Source organism: Carcharodon carcharias, chromosome 14, assembly GCF_017639515.1.
Source record: "Carcharodon carcharias isolate sCarCar2 chromosome 14, sCarCar2.pri, whole genome shotgun sequence".
NCBI lineage: Eukaryota > Metazoa > Chordata > Chondrichthyes > Lamniformes > Lamnidae > Carcharodon > Carcharodon carcharias.
Window position 1 is genome coordinate 3,277,790 of NC_054480.1, and position 25,967 is coordinate 3,303,756.

Below are 25,967 nucleotides of genomic sequence, written 5' to 3' on the forward strand. Positions count from 1 at the left end.
GTGGTGGGAGGAGGGCAGGCGATGATGTAAGTGTGGGTGTGGGGTGAGTACAGAATGGTGGGGTGGGAGGAGGGCAGGCGATGATGTAAGTGTGGGTGTGGGGAAAGTACAGAATGGTGGGGTGGTGGTGGGAGGGCAGGCGATGATGTAAGTGTGGGTGTGGGGTGAGTACAGAATGGTGGGGTGGGAGGGCAGGCGATGATGTAAGTGTGGGCGCGGGGTGAGTACAGAATGGTGGGGTGGGAGGAGGGCAGGCGATGATGTAAGTGTGGGTGTGGGGTGAGTACAGAATGGTGGGGTGGGAGGAGGGCAGGCGATGATGTAAGTGTGGGTGCGGGGTGAGTACAGAATGGTGGGGTGGTGGTGGAGGAGGGCAGGCGATGATGTAAGTGTGGGTGTGGGGTGAGTACAGAATGGTGGGGTGGGAGGAGGGCAGGCGATGATGTAAGTGTGGGTGTGGGGTGAGTACAGAATGGTGGGGTGGTGGGAGGGCAGGCGATGATGTAAGTGTGGGTGTGGGGTGAGTACAGAATGGTGGGGTGGGAGGAGGGCAGGCGATGATGTAAGTGTGGGTGTGGGGTGAGTACAGAATGGTGGGGTGGGAGGGCAGGCGATGATGTAAGTGTGGGTGTGGGGTGAGTACAGAATGGTGGGGTGGGAGGAGGGCAGGCGATGATGTAAGTGTGGGTGTGGGGTGAGTACAGAATGGTGGGGTGGGAGGAGGAGGGCAGGCGATGATGTAAGTGTGGGTGTGGGGTGAGTACAGAATGGTGGGGTGGGAGGGCAGGCGATGATGTAAGTGTGGGTGTGGGGTGAGTACAGAATGGTGGGGTGGGGAGGGCAGGCGATGATGTAAGTGTGGGTGTGGGGTGAGTACAGAATGGTGGGGTGGTGGTGGGAGGGCAGGCGATGATGTAAGTGTGGGTGTGGGGTGAGTACAGAATGGTGGGATGGGAGGAGGGCAGGCGATGATGTAAGTGTGGGTGTGGGGTGAGTACAGAATGGTGGGGTGGTGGGAGGAGGGCAGGCGATGATGTAAGTGTGGGCGCGGGGTGAGTACAGAATGGTGGGGTGGTGGGAGGGCAGGCGATGATGTAAGTGTGGGCGTGGGGTGAGTACAGAATGGTGGGGTGGGAGGAGGGCAGGTGATGATGTAAGTGTGGGTGCGGGGTGAGTACAGAATGGTGGGGTGGTGGGAGGAGGGCAGGCGATGATGTAAGTGTGGGCGTGGGGTGAGTACAGAATGGTGGGGTGGGAGGAGGGCAGGCGATGATGTAAGTGTGGGTGTGGGGTGAGTACAGAATGGTGGGGTGGTGGGAGGGCAGGCGATGATGTAAGTGTGGGTGTGGGGTGAGTACAGAATGGTGGGGTGGGAGGAGGGCAGGCGATGATGCAAGTGTGGGTGTGGGGTGAGTACAGAATGGTGGGGTGGGAGGGCAGGCGATGATGTCAGTGTGGGTGTGGGGTGAGTACAGAATGGTGGGGTGGTGGGAGGGCAGGCGATGATGTAAGTGTGGGTGCGGGGTGAGTACAGAATGGTGGGGTGGGAGGAGGGCAGGCGATGATGTAAGTGTGGGTGTGGGGTGAGTACAGAATGGTGGGGTGGGAGGAGGGCAGGCGATGATGTAAGTGTGGGTGTGGGGTGAGTACAGAATGGTGGGGTGGTGGGAGGAGGGCAGGCGATGATGTAAGTGTGGGTGTGGGGTGAGTACAGAATGGTGGGGTGGGAGGAGGGCAGGCGATGATGTAAGTGTGGGTGTGGGGTGAGTACAGAATGGTGGGGTGGTGGTGGGAGGGCAGGCGATGATGTAAGTGTGGGTGTGGGATGAGTACAGAATGGTGGTGGGGTGGGAGGAGGGCAGGCGATGATGTAAGTGTGGGTGTGGGGTGAGTAGAGAATGGTGGGGTGGAGGTGGGAGGGCAGGCGATGATGTAAGTGTGGGTGTGGGCTGAGTACAGAATGGTGGGGTGGGAGGAGGGCAGGCGATGATGTAAGTGTGGGTGTGGGGTGAGTACAGAATGGTGGGGTGGGAGGAGGGCAGGCGATGATGTAAGTGTGGGTGTGGGGTGAGTACAGAATGGTGGGGTGGGAGGGCAGGCGATGATGTAAGTGTGGGTGTGGGGTGAGTACAGAATGGTGGGGTGGTGGTGGGAGGGCAGGCGATGATGTAAGTGTGGGTGTGGGGTGAGTACAGAATGGTGGGGTGGGAGGAGGGCAGGCGATGATGTAAGTGTGGGTGCGGGGTGAGTACAGAATGGTGGGGTGGGAGGAGGGCAGGCGATGATGTAAGTGTGGGCGCGGGGTGAGTACAGAATGGTGGGGTGGTGGTGGGAGGAGGGCAGGCGATGATTTAAGTGTGGGTGTGGGGTGAGTACAGAATGGTGGGGTGGGAGGAGGGCAGGCGATGATGTAAGTGTGGGTGTGGGGTGAGTACAGAATGGTGGGGTGGGAGGAGGGCAGGCGATGATGTAAGTGTGGGTGTGGGGAAAGTACAGAATGGTGGGGTGGTGGTGGGAGGGCAGGCGATGATGTAAGTGTGGGAGTGGGGTGAGTACAGAATGGTGGGGTGGTGGGAGGGCAGGCGATGATGTAAGTGTGGGTGTGGGGTGAGTACAGAATGGTGGGGGGGTGGTGGGAGGAGGGCAGGCGATGATGTAAGTGTGGGTGTGGGGTGAGTACAGAATGGTGGGGTGGTGGGAGGGCAGGCGATGATGTAAGTGTGGGTGTGGGGTGAGTACAGAATGGTGGGGGGGTGGTGGGAGGAGGGCAGGCGATGATGTAAGTGTGGGCGCGGGGTGAGTACAGAATGGGGGGGTGGTGGTGTTAGGAGGGCAGGCGATGATGTAAGTGTGGGTGTGGGGTGAGTACAGAATGGTGGGGTGGGAGGGCAGGCGATGATGTAAGTGTGGGCGCGGGGTGAGTACAGAATGGTGGGGTGGGAGGGCAGGCGATGATGTAAGTGTGGGCGCGGGGTGAGTACAGAATGGTGGGGTGGGAGGAGGGCAGGCGATGATGTAAGTGTGGGTGTGGGGTGAGTACAGAATGATGGGGTGGTGGTGGGAGGAGGGCAGGCGATGATGTAAGTGTGGGCGCGGGGTGAGTACAGAATGGGGGGTGGTGGTGGGAGGAGGGCAGGCGATGATGTAAGTGTGGGTGTGGGGTGAGTACAGAATGGTGGGGTGGTGGAGGAGGGCAGGCGATGATGTAAGTGTGGGCGCGGGGTGAGTACAGAATGGTGGGTGGTGGGTGGAGGGCAGGCGATGATGTAAGTGTGGGTGTGGGGTGAGTACAGAATGGTGGGATGGGAGGAGGGCAGTCGATGATGTAAGTGTGGGTGTGGGGTGAGTACAGAATGGTGGGGTGGTGGGGTGGGAGGGCAGGCGATGATGTAATTGTGGGTGTGGGGTGAGTACAGAATGGTGGGATGGGAGGAGGGCAGTCGATGATGTAAGTGTGGGTGTGGGGTGAGTACAGAATGGTGGGGTGGTGGGAGGGCAGGCGATGATGTAATTGTGGGTGTGGGGTGAGTACAGAATGGTGGGGTGGGAGGAGGGCAGGCGATGATGTAAGTGTGGGCCTGGGGTGGGTACAGAATGGTGGGGTGGGAGGAGGGCAGGTGATGATGTAAATGTGGGCGCGGGGTGAGTACAGAATGGTGGGGTGGTGGGAGGAGGGCAGGCGATGATGTAAGTGTGGGTGTGGGGTGAGTACAGAATGGTGGGGTGGGAGGAGGGCAGGCGATGATGTAAGTGTGGGCGTGGGGTGAGTACAGAATGGTGGGGTGGTGGTGGGAGGGCAGGCGATGATGTAAGTGTGGGTGTGGGGTGAGTACAGAATGGTGGGGTGGGAGGAGGGCAGGCGATGATGTAAGTGTGGGTATGGGGTGAGTACAGAATGGTGGGGTGGGAGGAGGGCAGGCGATGATGCAAGTGTGGGTGTGGGGTGAGTACAGAATGGTGGGGTGGGAGGGCAGGCGATGATGTCAGTGTGGGTGTGGGGTGAGTACAGAATGGTGGGGTGGTGGGAGGGCAGGCGATGATGTAAGTGTGGGCGTGGGGTGAGTACAGAATGGTGGGGTGGGAGGAGGGCAGGCGATGATGTAAGTGTGGGTGTGGGGTGAGTACAGAATGGTGGGGTGGGAGGAGGGCAGGCGATGATGTAAGTGTGGGTATGGGGTGAGTACAGAATGGTGGGGTGGGAGGAGGGCAGGCGATGATGCAAGTTTGGGTGTGGGGTGAGTACAGAATGGTGGGGTGGGAGGGCAGGCGATGATGTAAGTGTGGGTGTGGGGTGAGTACAGAATGGTGGGGTGGTGGTGGGAGGGCAGGCGATGATGTAAGTGTGGGTGTGGGGTGAGTACAGAATGGTGGGGTGGGAGGAGGGCAGGCAATGATGTAAGTGTGGGCGCGGGGTGAGTACAGAATGGTGGGGTGGTGGTGGGAGGGCAGGCGATGAAGTAAGTGTGGGCGCGGGGTGAGTACAGAATGGTGGGGTGGGAGGAGGAGGGCAGGCGATGATGTAAGTGTGGGTGTGGGGTGAGTACAGAATGGTGGGGTGGTGGTGGGAGGGCAGGCGATGATGTAAGTGTGGGTGTGGGGTGAGTACAGAATGGTGGGGTGGGAGGGCAGGCGATGATTTAAGTGTGGGTGTGGGGTGAGTACAGAATGGTGGGGTGGGAGGAGGGCAGGCGATGATGTAAGTGTGGGTGTGGGGTGAGTACAGAATGGTGGGGTGGTGGGAGGAGGGCAGGCGATGATGTAAGTGTGGGCGCGGGGTGAGTACAGAATGGTGGGGTGGGAGGAGGGCAGGCGATGATGTAAGTGTGGGCGTGGGGTGAGTACAGAATGGTGGGGTGGTGGTGGGAGGGCAGGCGATGATGTAAGTGTGGGCGCGGGGTGAGTACAGAATGGTGGGGTGGGAGGAGGGCAGGCGATGATGTAAGTGTGGGTGCGGGGTGACTACAGAATGGTGGGGTGGAGGTGGGAGGGCAGGCGATGATGTAAGTGTGGGTGTGGGGTGAGTACAGAATGGTGGGGTGGTGGTGGGAGGGCAGGCGATGATGTAAGTGTGGGTGTGGGGTGAGTACAGAATGGTGGGGTGGGAGGGCAGGCGATGATGTAAGTGTGGGTGTGGGGTGAGTACAGAATGGTGGGGTGGGAGGAGGGCAGGCGATGATGTAAGTGTGGGTGTGGGGTGAGTACAGAATGGTGGGGTGGGAGGAGGGCAGGCGATGATGTAAGTGTGGGTGTGGGGTGAGTACAGAATGGTGGGGTGGGAGGGCAGGCGATGATGTAATTGTGGGTGTGGGGTGAGTACAGAATGGTGGGGTGGTGGGAGGAGGGCAGGCGATGATGTAAGTGTGGGTGTGGGGTGAGTACAGAATGGTGGGGTGGGAGGGCAGGCGATGATGTAAGTGTGGGTGCGGGGTGAGTACAGAATGGTGGGGTGGTGGGAGGAGGGCAGGCGATGATGTAAGTGTGGGTGTGGGGTGAGTACAGAATGGTGGGGTGGGGAGGGCAGGCGATGATGTAAGTGTGGGTGTGGGGTGAGTACAGAATGGTGGGTTGGGAGGAGGGCAGGCGATGATGTAAGTGTGGGTGTGGGGTGAGTACAGAATGGTGGGGTGGTGGGAGGGCAGGCGATGATGTAAGTGTGGGTGTGGGGTGAGTACAGAATGGTGGGGTGGGAGGAGGGCAGGCGATGATGCAAGTGTGGGTGTGGGGTGAGTACAGAATGGTGGGGTGGGAGGGCAGGCGATGATGTAAGTGTGGGCGCGGGGTGAGTACAGAATGGTGGGGTGGGAGGGCAGGCGATGATGTAAGTGTGGGTGTGGGGTGAGTACAGAATGGTGGGGTGGGAGGAGGGCAGGCGATGATGTAAGTGTGGGTGTGGGGTGAGTACAGAATGGTGGGGTGGTGGTGGGAGGGCAGGCGATGATGTAAGTGTGGGTGTGGGGTGAGTACAGAATGGTGGGGTGGGAGGAGGGCAGGCGATGATGTAAGTGTGGGCGCGGGGTGAGTACAGAATGGTGGGGTGGTGGTGGGAGGGCAGGCGATGATGTAAGTGTGGGCGCGGGGTGAGTACAGAATGGTGGGGTGGGAGGAGGAGGGCAGGCGATGATGTAAGTGTGGGTGTGGGGTGATTACAGAATGGTGGGGTGGTGGTGGGAGGGCAGGCGATGATGTAAGTGTGGGTGTGGGGTGAGTACAGAATGGTGGGGTGGGAGGGCAGGCGATGATGTAAGTGTGGGTGCGGGGTGAGTACAGAATGGTGGGGTGGTGGGAGGAGGGCAGGCGATGATGTAAGTGTGGGTGTGGGGTGAGTACAGAATGGTGGGGTGGGAGGGCAGGCGATGATGTAAGTGTGGGTGTGGGGTGAGTACAGAATGGTGGGTTGGGAGGAGGGCAGGCGATGATGTAAGTGTGGGTGTGGGGTGAGTACAGAATGGTGGGGTGGTGGGAGGGCAGGCGATGATGTAAGTGTGGGTGTGGGGTGAGTACAGAATGGTGGGGTGGGAGGAGGGCAGGCGATGATGCAAGTGTGGGTGTGGGGTGAGTACAGAATGGTGGGGTGGGAGGGCAGGCGATGATGTCAGTGTGGGTGTGGGGTGAGTACAGAATGGTGGGGTGGTGGGAGGGCAGGCGATGATGTAAGTGTGGGCCTGGGGTGAGTACAGAATGGTGGGGTGGGAGGAGGGCAGGCGATGATGTAAGTGTGGGCGCGGGGTGAGTACAGAATGGTGGGGTGGGAGGGCAGGCGATGATGTAAGTGTGGGTGTGGGGTGAGTACAGAATGGTGGGGTGGGAGGAGGGCAGGCGATGATGTAAGTGTGGGTGTGGGGTGAGTACAGAATGGTGGGGTGGTGGTGGGAGGGCAGGCGATGATGTAAGTGTGGGTGTGGGGTGAGTACAGAATGGTGGGGTGGGAGGAGGGCAGGCGATGATGTAAGTGTGGGCGCGGGGTGAGTACAGAATGGTGGGGTGGTGGTGGGAGGGCAGGCGATGATGTAAGTGTGGGCGCGGGGTGAGTACAGAATGGTGGGGTGGGAGGAGGAGGGCAGGCGATGATGTAAGTGTGGGTGTGGGGTGATTACAGAATGGTGGGGTGGTGGTGGGAGGGCAGGCGATGATGTAAGTGTGGGTGTGGGGTGAGTACAGAATGGTGGGGTGGGAGGGCAGGTGATGATGTAAGTGTGGGTGTGGGGTGAGTACAGAATGGTGGGGTGGGAGGAGGGCAGGCGATGATGTAAGTGTGGGTGTGGGGTGAGTACAGAATGGTGGGGTGGTGGGAGGAGGGCAGGCGATGATGTAAGTGTGGGCGCGGGGTGAGTACAGAATGGTGGGGTGGTGGGAGGGCAGGCGATGATGTAAGTGTGGGCGCGGGGTGAGTACAGAATGGTGGGGTGGGAGGGCAGGCGATGATGTAAGTGTGGGTGTGGGGTGAGTACAGAATGGTGGGGTGGTGGGAGGGCAGGCGATGATGTAAGTGTGGGTGTGGTGTGAGTACAGAATGGTGGGGTGGTGGGAGGAGGGCAGGCGATGATGTAAGTGTGGGTGCGGGGTGAGTACAGAATGGTGGGGTGGGAGGGCAGGCGATGATGTAAGTGTGGGTGTGGGGTGAGTACAGAATGGTGGGGTGGGAGGAGGGCAGGCGATGATGTAAGTGTGGGTGTGGGGTGAGTACAGAATGGTGGGGTGGGAGGAGGGCAGGCGATGATGTAAGTGTGGGTGTGGTGTGAGTACAGAATGGTGGGGGGGTGGTGGGAGGGCAGGCGATGATGTAAGTGTGGGCGGGGGGTGAGTACAGAATGGTGGGGTGGTGGGAGGAGGGCAGGCGATGATGTAAGTGTGGGTGTGGGGTGAGTACAGAATGGTGGGGTGGGAGGAGGGCAGGCGATGATGTAAGTGTGGGTGTGGGGTGAGTACAGAATGGTGGGGTGGGAGGGCAGGCGATGATGTAAGTGTGGGCGTGGGGTGAGTACAGAATGGTGGGGTGGGAGGAGGGCAGGCGATGATGTAAGTGTGGGTGTGGGGTGAGTACAGAATGGTGGGGTGGTGGTGGGAGGGCAGGCGATGATGTAAGTGTGGGTGTGGGGTGAGTACAGAATGGTGGGGTGGGAGGGCAGGCGATGATGTAAGTGTGGGCGTGGGGTGAGTACAGAATGGTGGGGTGGGAGGGCAGGCGATGATGTAAGTGTGGGTGTGGTGTGAGTACAGAATGGTGGGGTGGGAGGAGGGCAGGCGATGATGTAAGTGTGGGTGTGGTGTGAGTACAGAATGGTGGGGTGGTGGGAGGAGGGCAGGCGATGATGTAAGTGTGGGTGTGGTGTGAGTACAGAATGGTGGGGTGGGAGGAGGGCAGGCGATGATGTAAGTGTGGGCGCGGGGTGAGTACAGAATGGTGGGGTGGGAGGGCAGGCGATGATGTAAGTGTGGGTGTGGGGTGAGTACAGAATGGTGGTGGGGTGGGAGGGCAGGCGATGATGTAAGTGTGGGTGTGGGATGAGTACAGAATGGTGGGGTGGGAGGAGGGCAGGCGATGATGTAAGTGTGGGTGTGGGGTGAGTACAGAATGGTGGGGTGGGAGGAGGGCAGGCGATGATGTAAGTGTGGGTGTGGGGTGAGTACAGAATGGTGGGGTGGAGGTGGGAGGGCAGGCGATGATGTAAGTGTGGGTGTGGGGAAAGTACAGAATGGTGGGGTGGTGGTGGGAGGGCAGGCGATGATGTAAGTGTGGGTGTGGGGTGAGTACAGAATGGTGGGGGGGTGGTGGGAGGAGGGCAGGTGATGATGTAAGTGTGGGTGTGGGGTGAGTACAGAATGGTGGGGGGGTGGTGGGAGGTGGGCAGGCGATGATGTAAGTGTGGGTGTGGGGTGAGTACAGAATGGTGGGGTGGTGGGAGGGCAGGCGATGATGTAAGTGTGGGCGCGGGGTGAGTACAGAATGGTGGGGTGGTGGGAGGGCAGGCGATGATGTAAGTGTGGGTGTGGGGTGAGTACAGAATGGTGGGGTGGTGGGAGGAGGGCAGGCGATGATGTAAGTGTGGGCGCGGGGTGAGTACAGAATGGTGGGGTGGTGGGAGGGCAGGCGATGATGTAAGTGTGGGTGTGGGGTGAGTACAGAATGGTGGGGTGGTGGGAGGAGGGCAGGCGATGATGTAAGTGTGGGCGCGGGGTGAGTACAGAATAGTGGGGTGGGAGGGCAGGCGATGATGTAAGTGTGGGTGCGGGGTGAGTACAGAATGGTGGGGTGGGAGGGCAGGCGATGATGTAAGTGTGGGTGTGGGGTGAGTACAGAATGGTGGGGTGGGAGGAGGGCAGGCGATGATGTAAGTGTGGGCGCGGGGTGAGTACAGAATGGTGGGGTAGGAGGAGGGCAGGCGATGATGTAAGTGTGGGCGCGGGGTGAGTACAGAATGGTGGGGTGGGAGGGCAGGCGATGATGTAAGTGTGGGTGTGGGGTGAGTACAGAATGGTGGGGTGGTGGGAGGGCAGGCGATGATGTAAGTGTGGGTGTGGTGTGAGTACAGAATGGTGGGGTGGTGGGAGGAGGGCAGGCGATGATGTAAGTGTGGGCGCGGGGTGAGTACAGAATGGTGGGGGGGTGCTGGGAGGGCAGGCGATGATGTAAGTGTGGGCGCGGGGTGAGTACAGAATGGTGGGGTGGTGGGAGGGCAGGCGATGATGTAAGTGTGGGCGTGGGGTGAGTACAGAATGGTGGGGTGGGAGGAGGGCAGGCGATGATGTAAGTGTGGGTGTGGGGTGAGTACAGAATGGTGGGGTGGGAGGAGGGCAGGCGATGATGTAAGTGTGGGTGTGGTGTGAGTACAGAATGGTGGGGTGGGAGGAGGGCAGGCGATGATGTAAGTGTGGGCGCGGGGTGAGTACAGAATGGTGGGGTGGGAGGAGGGCAGGCGATGATGTAAGTGTGGGCGCGGGGTGAGTACAGAATGGTGGGGTGGGAGGGCAGGCGATGATGTAAGTGTGTGTGTGGGGTGAGTACAGAATGGTGGGGTGGGAGGGCAGGCGATGATGTAAGTATGGGTGTGGGGTGGGTACAGAATGGTGGGGTGGTGGGAGGAGGGCAGGCGATGATGTAAGTGTGGGTGTGGTGTGAGTACAGAATGGTGGGGTGGGAGGAGGGCAGGTGAAGATGTAAGTGTGGGCGCGGGGTGAGTACAGAATGGTGGGGTGGGAGGGCAGGCGATGATGTAAGTGTGGGTGTGGGGTGAGTACCGAATGGTGGTGGGGTGGGAGGGCAGGCGATGATGTAAGTGTGGGTGTGGGGTGAGTACAGAATGGTGGTGGGGTGGGAGGAGGGCAGGCGATGATGTAAGTGTGGGCGCGGGGTGAGTACAGAATGGTGGGGTGGTGGGAGGGCAGGCGATGATGTAAGTGTGGGTGTGGGGTGAGTACAGAATGGTGGGGTGGGAGGAGGGCAGGCGATGATGTAAGTGTGGGTGTGGTGTGAGTACAGAATGGTGGGGTGGGAGGGCAGGCGATGATGTAAGTGTGGGTGTGGAGTGAGTACAGAATGGTGGGGGGGTGGGAGGAGGGCAGGCGATGATGTAAGTGTGGGTGTGGTGTGAGTACAGAATGGTGGGGTGGGAGGAGGGCAGGCGATGATGTAAGTGTGGGCGCGGGGTGCGTACAGAATGGTGGGGTGGTGGGAGGGCAGGCGATGATGTAAGTGTGGGTGTGGTGTGAGTACAGAATGGTGGGGTGGGAGGGCAGGCGATGATGTAAGTGTGGGTGTGGGGTGAGTACAGAATGGTGGGGTGGGAGTAGGGCAGGCGATGATGTAAGTGTGGGCGCGGGGTGAGTACAGAATGGTGGGGTGGTGGGAGGGCAGGCGATGATGTAAGTGTGGGTGTGGGGTGAGTACAGAATGGTGGGGTGGGAGGGCAGGCGATGATGTAAGTGTGGGTGTGGGGTGAGTACAGAATGGTGGGGTGGTGGGAGGGCAGGCGATGATGTAAGTGTGGGTGTGGGGTGAGTACAGAATGGTGGGGTGGGAGGAGGGCAGGCGATGATGTAAGTGTGGGTGTGGGGTGTGTACAGAATGGTGGGGTGGGAGGAGGGCAGGCGATGATGTAAGTGTGGGTGTGGGGTGAGTATAGAATGGTGGGGTGGTGGTGGGAGGGCAGGCGATGATGTAAGTGTGGGTGTGGGGTGAGTACAGAATGGTGGGGTGGGAGGAGGGCAGGCGATGAAGTAAGTGTGGGTGTGGTGTGAGTACAGAATGGTGGGGTGGGAGGAGGGCAGGCGATGATGTAAGTGTGGGCGCGGGGTGAGTACAGAATGGTGGGGTGGGAGGAGGGCAGGCGATGATGTAAGTGTGGGTGTGGTGTGAGTACAGAATGGTGGGGTGGGAGGAGGGCAGGCGATGATGTAAGTGTGGGTGCGGGGTGACTACAGAATGGTGGGGTGGAGGTGGAGGGCAGGCGATGATGTAAGTGTGGGTGTGGGGTGAGTACAGAATGGTGGGGGGGTGGTGGGAGGGCAGGCGATGATGTAAGTGTGGGCGCGGGGTGAGTACAGACTGGTGGGGTGGGAGGGCAGGCGATGATGTAAGTGTGGGTGTGGGGTGAGTACAGAATGGTGGGGTGGGAGGAGGGCAGGCGATGATGTAAGTGTGGGTGTGGGGTGAGTACAGAATGGTGGGGTGGTGGGAGGAGGGCAGGCGATGATGTAAGTGTGGGCGCGGGGTGAGTACAGAATGGTGGGGTGGGAGGAGGGCAGGCGATGATGTAAGTGTGGGTGTGGGGTGAGTACAGAATGGTGGGGTGGGAGGGCAGGCGATGATGTAAGTGTGGGTGTGGGGTGAGTACAGAATGGTGGGGTGGGAGGAGGGCAGGCGATGATGTAAGTGTGGGTGTGGGGTGAGTACAGAATGGTGGGGTGGTGGGAGGGCAGGCGATGATGTAAGTGTGGGCGCGGGGTGAGTACAGAATGGTGGGGTGGGAGGGCAGGCGATGATGTAAGTGTGGGCGCGGGGTGAGTACAGAATGGTGGGGTGGGAGGAGGGCAGGTGATGATGTAAGTGTGGGTGTGGGGTGAGTACAGAATGGTGGGGTGGTGGTGGGAGGAGGGCAGGCGATGATGTAAGTGTGGGTGTGGGGTGAGTACAGAATGGTGGGGTGGGAGGGCAGGCGATGATGTAAGTGTGGGCGTGGGGTGAGTACAGAATGGTGGGGTGGGAGGAGGGCAGGCGATGATGTAAGTGTGGGCGCGGGGTGAGTACAGAATGGTGGGGTGGGAGGAGGGCAGGCGATGATGTAAGTGTGGGCGCGGGGTGAGTACAGAATGGTGGGGTGGGAGGAGGGCAGGCGATGATGTACGTGTGGGTGTGGTGTGAGTACAGAATGGTGGGGTGGTGGTGGGAGGGCAGGCGATGATGTAAGTGTGGGTGTGGGGTGAGTACAGAATGGTGGGGTGGGAGGAGGGCAGGCGATGATGTAAGTGTGGGTGCGGGGTGAGTACAGAATGGTGGGGTGGGAGGAGGGCAGGCGATGATGTAAGTGTGGGTGTGGGGTGAGTACAGAATGGTGGGGTGGTGGGAGGGCAGGCGATGATGTAAGTGTGGGCGCGGGGTGAGTACAGAATGGTGGGGTGGTGGGAGGGCAGGCGATGATGTAAGTGTGGGTGTGGGGTGAGTACAGAATGGTGGGGTGGGAGGAGGGCAGGCGATGATGTAAGTGTGGGTGTGGGGTGAGTACAGAATGGTGGGGTGGGAGGAGGGCAGGCGATGATGTAAGTGTGGGCGCGGGGTGAGTACAGAATGGTGGGGTGGGAGGGCAGGCGATGATGTAAGTGTGGGTGTGGGGTGAGTACAGAATGGTGGGGTGGGAGGAGGGCAGGCGATGATGTAAGTGTGGGTGTGGGGTGAGTACAGAATGGTGGGGTGGTGGGAGGAGGGCAGGTGATGATGTAAGTGTGGGTGTGGGGTGAGTACAGAATGGTGGGGTGGTGGGAGGGCAGGCGATGATGTAAGTGTGGGTGTGGGGTGAGTACAGAATGGTGGGGTGGTGGTGGGAGGGCAGGCGATGATGTAAGTGTGGGTGTGGGGTGAGTACAGAATGGTGGGGTGGTGGTGGGAGGGCAGGCGATGATGTAAGTGTGGGTGTGGGGTGAGTACAGAATGGTGGGGTGGTGGGAGGGCAGGCGATGATGTAAGTGTGGGTGTGGGGTGAGTACAGAATGGTGGGGTGGGAGGAGGGCAGGCGATGATGTAAGTGTGGGTGTGGGGTGAGTACAGAATGGTGGGGTGGTGGGAGGGCAGGCGATGATGTAAGTGTGGGTGTGGTGTGAGTACAGAATGGTGGGAGGAGGGCAGGCGACGATGTAAGTGTGGGTGTGGTGTGAGTACAGAATGGTGGGAGGAGGGCAGGCGACGATGTAAGTGTGGGTGTGGGGTGAGTACAGAATGGTGGGGTGGGAGGAGGGCAGGCGACGATGTAAGTGTGGGTGTGGTGTGAGTACAGAATGGTGTGGTGGGAGGAGGGCAGGCGACGATGTAAGTGTGGGTGTGGGGTGAGTACAGAATGGTGGGGTGGGAGGGCAGGCGACGATGTAAGTGTGGGTGTGGTGTGAGTACAGAATGGTGGGGGGGTGGTGGGAGGGCAGGCGATGATGTAAGTGTGGGTGTGGGGTGAGTACAGAATGGTGGGGTGGTGGGAGGGCAGGCGATGATGTAAGTGTGGGTGCGGGGTGGGTATGGAATGAAAGCTCCCTGAAGGCTGAGAGCTGCCTTGGGGGGCTGAAGAGTTTAAAACCAACAAATAAAGATCTTAAAATCCGGAAAAATATGTCTATACATCAGAATCAGTCACCTGAATGTACACATGATGAAAATTTTGTCCATGCTTTTTTTTAAATTTAACAACGGAAACCTCACCCTGCGCTTGGATGAAGTTTCATCAAAAGACAGGTTCACCCATCTGCCAACTCTAAACTTGGACAGACCACAAAAAATCGGGAGCAATTGGAACATTAATGGACAGCTTCCAACTATTGTGCACGCCCACCGTCCGAAATATCGCGCGAGTGTGGTATGAAGTCAGGACACTCGGCTGATGTCATCACGTGGTATTTTACGCTCGAGTGGGTTCGTCGTGTGCCTGCACACCGAGCTCTAAAAATTCTGCCCATACTGCTGTAGAAAATTCTCCTGAATACTCTTCAGAAACTCTTTTCCCTCTCTGTCTTCTACACGAGAGCTTTCCTAGTTTATAATTAGATAATTAAAGTCTCTCATTATAACTTTTCTATCATTTTTGCACCTCTGTAGTTTCCCTGTAAATGTATTCCTCCATATCTTTCCCACGAGTTGGATGTCTAGAGTCTACGCCCAGTAGTCTAATGGCACTGCTATTGTTTTGTAAACAACAGAATTCTCAGTGCAGCAATTAATTGCAGAAATCAGCTCTCTGCACTTCTCCTTCCTTCAGACACCCTCAAGCTTTCACTCCTTGGGAGACGGATATGACTGAATAAAATTTACTGCTAGAGATTGGCAGCTGATCAATGTTGGCACTCACTGACACACCTGCCCTCCGTTTTCATCACAATCATTTGTTTTTGTTCTGGTGACAGGGACAAGATTCCATAATGTTGGCCTGATGGAAGTTGATGTCAGGATTTCTGGGTTACTGTTGAAGGCCAGAACGAATGTAACCAACACACCGATGCCAGTCCGGTAGGAACACTGCAGATTCCCTACTACATACTCACTTCCTTCCTTGCTCACAAATGCACCCTGAGGTGCCTCTGGGATTCCCTTCCATATGGTGATGGGTTTTGGGTATCCGGGATCTGAGGTCTGCTTCTCCTCATTATACCTCCAGTACCTGTCAAACAAAAACCAGCATCATCTCACCATCCCCTCCACTGGATATGCATCAATAACATTCCTCCACAAACCACAGAAAACAAGGTGAATGAATGTCACACTCCTGATAGGATTGTACTACTGGTGGCAGGGTGGTGTCATATACACCGGGGTGGGTACACGATTACAATGTAGGCTGTGATGAGTTCATTGATGCCCATTTGGGCAGCTGTTATGTTGCTACAACTGACTTCAACACATACCCAGCACAAAGGAAGATGGTTGTGACTGTTAGAGGTCAGTCATCTCAGTTCCAGGACATCACTGCAGGAGTTCCTCAGGGTAGTGTCCTCGGCCCAACCATCTTCAGCTGCTTCATCACTGACCTTCCTTCCATCATAAGGTCAGAAGTGGGGATGTTCACTGATGATTGCATAATGTTCAGCACCATTTGCGACTCCTCAGACACTAAATCAGTCCGTGTCCAAATGCAGCAAGACCTGGACAATATCCAGGCTTGGGCTGACAAGTGGCAAATAACATTCACAGCACACAAGTGTCAGGCAATGACTATCTCCAACAAGAGAGAATCTAATCATCTTTGCATGACCTTCAATGGCATTACCATCGCTGGCACACTATAGGAAGGATGTGAAGGCATTAGAGATGGTGCAGAACAGATTTATGAAATGGTTCCCGGGATGAGGAACTTCAGTTACATAGATAGATTGGAGAAGTTGGGACTGTTTTCCTTGGAGAAGAAAAGGTTGAGAGGACATTTGATGGAGGTGTTCAAAATCATGAGGGGTCTGGGCAGCGTAGGCAGAGGGAGAAACTGTTCCCATTGGCAGAAAGATCGAGAACCAGAGGGCACAGATTTAAGGTGATTGGCAAAAGAAGCAATGGTGACATGAGGGGAAATTTTTTCACACAGGGAGTGGTTAGGATCTACAATGTGCTGCCTGAGAGTGTGGTGGAGACAGGGTTAATCAAGGCTTTCAAAAGGGATTTGGATAATTATCTGTAAAGGAAAAATTTGCTGGGTTACAGGGAGAAAATGGGGGAGTGGGACTCGGTGAAATGCCCTTTCAGAGGGCTAACACAGACATGATGGACTGAAAGGTCTCCTCTGTGTTGTCATTGGTGAACCCCCCCACTATCAACATCCTGGGGGTTACCATTGACCAGAATCTGAGCTGGACTAGCCATATAAATACTGTGGCTACAAGAACAGGTGAGAGGCTAGGAATCCTGCAGTCAGTAACTAATCTCCTGACTCCCCAAACCCTGTCCACCATCTACATGGCACAAGTCAGGAGTGTGATGGAATACTCTCCACTTGCCTGGATGAGTGCAGCTCCCACAACACTGAAGAAGCTTGACACTGTCCAGGACAAAGCAGCCCACTTGATTGGCACCATATCCACAAACATTCACTCCCACTACCACTGACGCACAGTAGCAACAGTGTGTGTACCATCTACAAGGTGCACTGCAGGAATTCACCAAGGCTCCTTAGACAGCACCTTCCAAACCCAAGACTACTACCATCTAGAAGGACAAGGGCAGCAGGTAGATTGGAACACCACCACCTAGAAGTTCCCCTCCAAGACACTTACCATCCTGACTTGGAAATATATCGCCATTGCTTCACTGTTGCTTTGTCAAAATCCTGGAACTCCCTCCCTAACAGCACTGTGGGTGTACCTACACCACATGGACTGCAGCGGTTCAAGAAGGCAGCTCAGCACCACCTTCTCAAGGGCGATTAGGGACGGGCAATAAATGCTGGGCCCAGCCAGCGAAGCCCACATCCTGTGAATGAATGGTTTGGAGGGTGTGTTAGTCTATTCCCCTGCACCTACTGGTGATGACTTTCACTGCGGTGTTCCCAGAGCTGTGAATACTGTGAGTGGAGAGATCAGTACTGAATAAAAAGAGGATGTTAAATGTACTAACACAATGATGACCAGATGACTGTCCTGGCAAATCAATATTAATCCCATAAATCAGGCACTGATACCCTGTCATCTTCTAATAGGACTAACCTGCATTTCTATAGCATCATATCAGGTTTCTTAGATATGTCTCAAAGTGCTAAACACAGAATAAATTAGTAGCTGTTCTCTGGCCAGCAATATTATGCATAGCAAGATCCCACAAGTAACAATGAGATTGTTTTGATTGAGGCTGGAAGGTTGGCCTGGAAATTGGGAGAAACTCCCTGATCTTCAAAATGCTCCCATGACCGTGAGCATTGGAACAGGCTCACGTCTGGCAAAGCAGCCCTCCTGCAGTGCTGCACTGGAGTGTGAGCTGAGATTAGCAGCTCCAACTCTACAGTAGGAGGGTTAAACTTTCAACTTTAACCTTTCACCTTCTGACTCAGAGGCAAGGTTGCTACCAGCTGACCCCAGCTGAGACCAAAACAAAGTAAGGGAATATACCTCCATGAATAACTAAACATAACATGAATATTGCTGGCATTGTACATTGCACTTTTAGAACAGTCTAGTTCCAAAACTATTGTAGTTACTGAATGTAAACAAATTGAGATTACTTGTTTCCTTTGAAGAAATAGGTTTTTCCCACTGGTTCCCAACGCAAGGCCATGTCGATTCCTTCTCGTGGGAGTCCTTTCCCCAGCTGCACCAAACCATGGGGATAGCCAGGCTCCGCAGTCACCTCCTTGAACACCCAGTACTTATCTCCTGCAAATCAATAACACCAAAGGTTAGACCATTCGTTTTAACAAAAGCGAAGATGATTGATTAATTGTTTCATCCCTTGCTTTATCATCTAGCACAAAGGAAAGCTCACCCAATACCATCCTGCTGCAATGCCCCACCCCAGGACCTGGAGGCATGTTTAATCTGGCTCGGGATGGTGCTACATTTGGCTTCGGTGCCCTGGGTTAGTGAAAGGAGAGAGTCTGAATGTTGGACAGGACAGCAGGTGTCCCTGTTACACCTGAAGAATGGAGATGTCAACCATGTGTCGGAGGGGGCAAACTGGATTGGTGAATTCCCCCCACACTTTGCCCAGTGCTGTCAATGCTTAGTGCGGCCAGCTGACAGGTCCAGCCACTTCCATCTCATTCCCAATTCCGATTGGGAGAATGGAGACAATCCCATCCCACACTGGTCAAGAATGTAAAATAACTGAAATTAAAATAGAAAATGCTGGAAAAACTCAGCAGGTCTGGCAGCAACTGTGGAGAGAGAAACAGAATCATACGGATTCAAAACATTAATCCTGTTTCTCTCTCCACAGATGCTGCCAGACCTGCTGAGCTTTTCCAGCATTTTCTGTTTTTATTTCAGATTTCCAACAGCTGCAGTATTTTGCTTTTATCTTGATGTAAGGTAACTGCTTGGGTGAAGGCTGCATCACTTCCACCAACCCCAGGGTGGTGTGAGACTGTGCCAGATCAGAGCTGAGGAATCCGATCGTACTGGCACCTTGTGTTAGAGGCGAGTATAGCCTATCGAGGGGGCTGTTCACCCCCAGCTGCCCAGCGGCAGCCACTCTCCTTGGCATGGGGCGGAGAGATTCTGGTGTTGTTGGTCTTTTTGCAGACAGTAAGTGCCCCAAGCTAAAAGAAATCAGGTCCAATGTCTCTGTTTTTAAAGGTGCAGGGTAAGGTTTGAACCAGAAGAGGATAAAATGCTCTCTGCTGGCTCATTGATTGAGGAATACCAGGTTGGTGTGTGAGTCCATCATTGTCCCACCAGTTAGGGAATGATGGAAACACCCGACTACTCCCCCTTTCTGTGATACTGACCTTGATCATGAAAAGCATAATCCCAATGACCAAATCTTCCACCAGACTGTGTGGCCCCACATATCGAGCCTGTTGCTCTGAACTCCCACATTACACATTTGCTCCCAAATAAATCCCATATTCCTGCTCTCGGCATTCACCAGGTTCCAAGTCACTGCACTGAGATATATTTGAGCTGCTGTAACTGGCAAAAGGAAGCAGCAAAAGATTCCAATTCTGCTCAATCCACAGGTGAACCAAAGGTGACCCATCCACACAGAACAGACAGCGACTCTGTGATGGCACAGCCGATGGTAAATGCCGAGCTGTTCAAATCCCAGGGGGAAACCTGAAACAACTGTCACAACTAATTTTCAATTTGGATAAATTTCGAGATGCGTGCCTTGAATTCAGTAGTAAAAGACCACTAAGTCTTATAGGTTTCTATAAAACTAGATTAAACTTTTATTAATAAGAGAAATGATTTTAAACACATACATAGATCTACAAATTACTATGATAATTTCTAATTCCCCTACTCAATTTAATCCCAGTTATACTTTTGTTAAGGCAGTGGTAAGGCACATCGATTTTAAAAGGCCCAGGCAAAGAAACATGACCCTGAACAAGCCGAATTCCAAGTGAGTTTCCTCAACTTCAGTCCTTTGAAGGCAGCACCTTGAGGCATAGATGTTGAAGTCTTCTCACACTTGTAAGATCTTAAAATGCCTTCCCCTACACACAGCCCTTGCTCCTTCTTTATACATATCTTCCTCTCTGAATGCAAATTCCCATTGTTTCACCATGGCCAGGATTTTTTGCTGAGGTAGCAGGCATGTGCCTGACCAGCTTGAGTGTAAAAGGACGCGTGATGACATCGGGCGAGCTCCTGACGTTATCGCGTACTCACTCAATATTTCGGTCAGAGGGCATGTGTGAGAATTAGCTGCGCGCCCGCTGACAATCAAAAGGCCTATTAAGGCCATTAACAGTCCGATTGATTTAAATTTTTCGCTGCCCGTCCAACCTTACGGCCAGTGGGCAGGTGAATTTTTGCGAAACCTCATCCACGGGCGGGATGAGGTTTCAATCCGCCATTAAAAACTTTTAAAAAATGTCATCCTAATTTCTAACATGTCCCTGCTCATGTGACAAAAACTTCTTTATATTTTATTTTGCCAACTCTTCAGTAGCTGCAGCACGCCATTCATGCTGGGCTGGCTTTAATTGGCCTGCCAGTGTGAAACTGCAGTCTGGCCCCGATCGCGGGCAGCGGTCAGTTTCCCAATCACCCCCGTGATCCCCGCCCAACTTGGGCTAAATTCTGCCCTATGTCTTTGGACTTTATCTCCCTGATAATAAAACCCTTTAATAGCACTAAGTTTTACCAGTAACCTTTGGGAAAAGTAAACACACTGATTCTAAACTTCACCTGACTAGGTGACACATTTCACCCCTCCTTTGAAAACAATCGAGTTTGGTTTACTTCAAAATGCAAATGTTCCCATTGACACCTATGTTTCTAAACTTCCCCATGTTTATCTAATTAACATTTCAAACCTAACCTCTCTTCTTAGGTCAAGGCACCCAGACTAATTCAATTAAGTCTTATGCACACACACACACACACACACACACACACACATAGACACAGACCCCACTATTACTCTATTTTCCAATAACATTGAGAATGATCATATCTTCTTGACAACTCAGCCTCCTGGGTGATTAAACAAACTGGCTCCTGCTGAGAGATGAATGGGAAATGGTTTTTCTGGCTTTGTCTCTCTCTCCGCTTATTTCACATCGATAATTCTGCATTCTGGTTAATCAATTCTTATTTCAAAGTTAATAGATTTTAATGATCTTCACCATTCCTGCTCACAATTACCATCAATAAAGATTGGAACCAACAAGTTAGCACAGACTGACCAGCCAAATGGGCCACAATTGTGCTGAATTTCCTGATTACAAATCTATCTTACCTTTAAAGAAAACAAATTTGCCATCTGATCGTTCATAAGCAGCATCAATCCTGGTGGGAAGTCCTTTCCAGAACTGCTCAATCTGCATCGGGTAACCCTCCTGCACACGGTTATTGCGGAGACGCCAAAACCAACGGTCCTGTGATTACAAACTCCGATTACAATCTTCTATTACACCTTTATCTTAAGAATGCGCTGAGAAGCCTTTACCCAATGATCCACTGATGAATTCCGAAACGCTCAGTCTCAGTCTATCTATATTCAGGAGACTCCATATTGGGAACTCACAGTCACTGTGTTCACCTGTGTACAAAACCCATTTACCCCCAAGCTCACCAAAACATCGGGTCAATCCCATACCCGTCCAACACCTCAAAAATACAATTTCCTTAAACTCCATCTCCCGTGGGAGATCAGCCCAACCGATTCTCACCCAACACCAAATCCATGTTTTTACTCCTCAAATCAGGAACTAGTCACACTTTGGGTGGGTGGGGAGCCAAGGCAGGAGGAGGTGAGGGGGGGGGGGGGGGTCGTTGGTCGGGGGTGGAGAGCGGAGTGGGGGGGGGTGAGGGGAAGGGTGCAAGGAGCGGGGGCTGAGGGGAGGGGGTCGAGGGGAGGGAGCGAGGGAAGGGGCGAGGGGAGGGGACATGGGGAGTGGGACGAGAGGAGGGGGACGAGGGAAGGGGCGAGGGGAGTGGGCGAGGGCAGTGGTTTGAGGGCAGAGGGTGGAGGGATTGGGGTGAGGGATAGGCTGGAGGAGAGGGGCTGAGGTGGGGGAGGGGGAGGGACAGACATCAGGTGTTAGGATGAGGGGTGGGGGAGTAGGGGGGTTGGTGAGAGGGTCACTCTGCTCTCGAGAGGCTCCAGTCCCAGTTTAGGTGCAAAATTCCTCCAGTTCTAACTGAAACTCAGTTTATCTTATTAATATTCAGCAGCACTCACCTTGAAAACAAACATTTCCCCTCGGAACAAGGCCACTGTGTTGAAATGTCCATCGCAGATGTTGGGTTTGGAGCCAGGATAGGAGGGTCTCTCCCCAGAGGGGGGTCGAGGAGGCCGGGACTGACGGTCGTGTTTCCTCTCAGAGGTGGAATGGATCCTGCGGGAGGAGAGCGTGGGCAGGGGCCGAGTGGGTTCCAGGACTTCGGTCGGGGGACCTGCAGAAAGACAGAATGATTGACGGGCTTCCAACCTGTAGTAATTATGATTTTGTTAAACGTTGGACTGTACCTTTAAGAATAGTCCTGTGATGTAAGATCACATGACCTGTGTAAACCAATGTGTTAGTAGTGCGGGCTACCTCCACAGGCAGTGTAGAGATAGAGATGGGGTTGAAAGTACACGTGTAGTTGCTGCTGGCTGTATTGTAAATAAAATTAATGTTTCCACTTAGAAAGTTGTCTGCAGATCAACTCTATTATAAATAGGCATCTCGGCTGCACTACAACAAACTGGCGATAAGGATAAATCAGGATAAATCGGAATTGGTACTGTACCTCAGTGACTGCGAGTATCAAAGTCTGTTTAAAATAACAGAAGATATACTCACCCAAAATGCCACAATTTGGTAGAATCAATCTCTTTGAGCCAACCACAGACAACTGGTCTCAGTATATCGAATGCGTTACGTTCTCCTTTCAAGTGAATGAAATCACAGGGGAAGAGAAGAGGTGAGCGATCCTCTTGAGCACTTGCGGGAACAAAACCTACAGTTTGATTCAAAGTTTGAAAGCACCCAGTGCCCCAAATTTGAAGAATTTCGGAGAATTGGTGGACCTCATGAAGGGACATTTTCAAGCCAAGTCCTCGGTCAAGATGTACAGGTTCCGGTTCAATTTGTGAAACTGAGCCCCAGGTGAGACAATTGCTAGCCATGTGGCAAATTTGAAGCAATTAACAGAACATTGCGAGTTCGGTGAGACTCTGAACGTCATGCTCAGAGATCTTTTAGTGTGTGGTGTGAAAGAAGACACTATTCAGAGGAGATTGCTGGCTGAAGTGAATCTGGATTTTAAGAAGGCGTTAGAAATAGCGCTGGCCATGGAAATCGCCGTAAGAGATTGACAACCAATGCCAAGGGGCGCAAAATGGCACCGTTCTCCAAATCAGGCGGGAACAGTCAGTCGAACATGGCGTGAAAAAGTGAGATTCCACAGTCCCCACTAACCGAAAAATAAGAAGAATAATTTAGCAGCTAAACAGAAGAACAACTTTAATCGCTGTGGAAACAATCAGTCTTTTAGTGATTGGCAGTTTAAAAAAGTAGAATGTTACTTTTGTCACAGAAGTGGACAAATAATGAGACAGTGCAGAGAGAGATTTAAACAGTCTTGCAAACAACATAAGAAGCCCAATGAAATCTACAGTGTGGAAGAACTGGAAACAACAAATTCTGAATTTATTCATTGATCAACATGAAAGTTGGGATGACAGAGCCAATATTTGTTACAGTTCAAGTGAACGGTAAACCTGTAAAAATGGAAGTAGACACAGGAGCTTCCACTACTGTAACTGGAGAACACACTTTCAGATAATTACATAATGGTGAACATCAATTACATTTGAAGCAAACATCTGTCAAGTTGAAAACATACACAGGCGAAGAAATCCAAGTAAAAGGTATCAGCAGAGTAACTGTCTGTTATAGAAAGTAATCAGCACAGATACCCATGATGGTGGTAGCAGGCAATGGGCCAAACCTTCCTGGGTGAGATTGGTTAAAGAAGATTAAATTAAACTGATCTGAAATCTTCCAGGAGAGAGCAAGTGGGCTATGTGAGCTGCTTAAATGATATGCCACCATCTTCAAGGATGAACTGGGAAAAATCCAGGGCCTACTGGCCAAGATTTATGTGGATCCAAATGCAACCCCTCACTTCATGAATGCAAGATCGGTGCCAGACACTCTGAGAGAGAAGGTTGATGCTGAGCTGAACAGATTAGAGAGGCTGGGTGTCATAAAAATGGTTCACTTCTCAGAGTGAGCAGCACCCATAGTCCCTGACCTTAAACCAGGCCAGACTGTCTGAATCTGTGGGGACTATAAACTAACGGTCAACAAAGCAGCCAAACTGGGCAGGTACTCCATTCCAAAAGTCGACAACCTATATGCCAATCTGTCCAAACTGGACAGGTACTCCATTCCAAAAGTCGACAACCTATATGCCAATCTGTCCAAACTGGACAGGTACTCCATTCCAAAAGTCGACAATCTATATGCCAATCTGTCCAAACTGGACAGGTACTCCATTCCAAAAGTCGACAACCTATATGCCAATCTGCCCAAACTGGACAGGTACTCCATTCCAAAAGTCGACAACCTATATGCCAATCTGTCCAAACTGGACAGGTACTCCATTCCAAAAGTCGACAACCTATATGCCAATCTGCCCAAACTGGACAGGTACTCCATTCCAAAAGTCGACAACCTATATGCCAATCTGCCCAAACTGGACAGGTACTCCATTTCAAAAGTCGACAACCTATATGCCAATCTGCCCAAACTGGACAGGTACTCCATTCCAAAAGTCGACAACCTATATGCCAATCTGCCCAAACTGGACAGGTACTCCATTCCAAAAATCGACAACCTATATGCCAATCTGCCCAAACTGGACAGGTACTCCATTCCAAAAATCGACAACCTATATGCCAATCTGTCCAAACTGGACAGGTACTCCATTCCAAAAGTCGACAACCTATATGCCAATCTGTCCAAACTGGACAGGTACTCCATTCCAAAAGTTGACAACCTATATGCCAATCTGTCCAAACTGGACAGGTACTCCATTCCAAAAATCGACAACCTATATGCCAATCTGTCCAAACTGGACAGGTACTCCATTCCAAAAGTCGACAACCTATATGCCAATCTGTCCAAACTGGACAGGTATTCCATTCCAAAAATCGACAACCTATATGCCAATCTGTCCAAACTGGACAGGTACTCCATTCCAAAAGTGGACAACCTGTATGCCAATCTGTCCAAACTGGACAGGTACTCCATTCCAAAAGTCGACAACATATATGCCAATCTGTCCAAACTGGACAGGTACTCCATTCCAAAAGTTGACAACCTATATGCCAATCTGTCCAAACTGGACAGGTACTCCATTCCAAAAATCGACAACCTATATATGCCAATCTGTCCAAACTGGACAGGTACTCCATTCCAAAAGTCGACAACCTATATATGCCAATCTGTCCAAATTGGACAGGTACTCCATTCCAAAAGTCGACAACCTATATATGCCAATCTGTCCAAACTGGACAGGTACTCCATTCCAAAAATCGACAACCTATATGCCAATCTAGTAGGAGGGACAAAGTATACAAAGCTTGACATGAGGCATAACAGTAATTAGAGCTGAATGATGCCACCTGGGAATTTGTCACAATGAATACCCACAAAGGGTTGTACCATATACACGCTGGCCTTTCGGTGTCTCCTCAGCCTGTGCTATCTTTCAGAGAAGAATAGAGAGTGTACTGCAAGGACTAGCCCAGGTTGTAGTCTAATTAGATGATGTGCTGATAACCGGATTCACTGAAAAGGAACATTTGGCGAACCTAGAGGAAGGTCCTAAAACACTTTTTACAAGGACAAGTGCGACTGAAAAAGGAAAAATGCACTTTTCAAGCAAAGGAAGTTATCAATTTGGGCCCCGGGTAGATTCTCAGGAGTTACACCCGATTGAAGAGAAGGTTAAAGCAATAAAAGAGGCACCTGCACCCAAGAACACCTCTGAACTTAAATCATATTTAGGAATGATAAATTATTATGTGCGATTTTTACCTAATTTATCTACAGTTCTGGTCCCTCTGTATTCGATGCTATGAAAGAACCAAGGCTGGTCTTGGGAGAGACCCCAAAAAGCTTTCATGAAAGTGAAACAGCTGTTACACTCATCCAGCCTGTTAGTGCGTTATCACCAGACAAAATACTTGGTGCTAATGTGTGATACTTCTCTTTATAGAGTGGGAGCAGCGCTATCTCATATAATGCACAGTGGTACAGAGCAGCCAATAGGTTATGTATCTAGGATGCTTACCACAGCTGAAAAAGGATATTCTCAGATTGAAAAGGAAGGTCTGTCAATCATTTTTGGTGTAAAAACATCTCACCAATACGTGCCCGGCCGGCATTTCACAATTTGTATCAGACAACAAACCACAATTGAGTTTGTTTAGCGAGGAAAACACTCATAGCCTCAGCAAGAATACAATGATGGGCCCTAAATTTGGCAGTTTATGAATTCACCTTTATACATGGGCCTGGCATTCACATCGCAGATGCCAATGACCTGAGTCATCTGCCCTTGCAAGTGAATGACGAACATATCCCAGTTCCACAGGAGCTCGTCTTACTGTTAAATTTTCTAGATTC

General features: G+C 52.9%; 1 protein-coding gene across 1 annotated transcript in view; it reads right to left on the reverse strand.

The window, feature by feature from the left end:
- Positions 1-25,967, reverse strand: part of mmp24 (matrix metallopeptidase 24) — a 127,049-nt gene that overhangs the window by 6,030 nt on the left and 95,052 nt on the right. Inside the window, exons 6-9 of the mRNA XM_041204652.1 lie at positions 21,524-21,738; positions 20,579-20,717; positions 17,391-17,541; positions 14,734-14,849 (exon numbers count right to left, since the gene is read on the reverse strand). Of these exons, the coding sequence (XP_041060586.1) occupies positions 14,734-14,849; positions 17,391-17,541; positions 20,579-20,717; positions 21,524-21,738 (621 nt within the window). The remainder of the gene's footprint in view (positions 1-14,733; positions 14,850-17,390; positions 17,542-20,578; positions 20,718-21,523; positions 21,739-25,967) is intronic.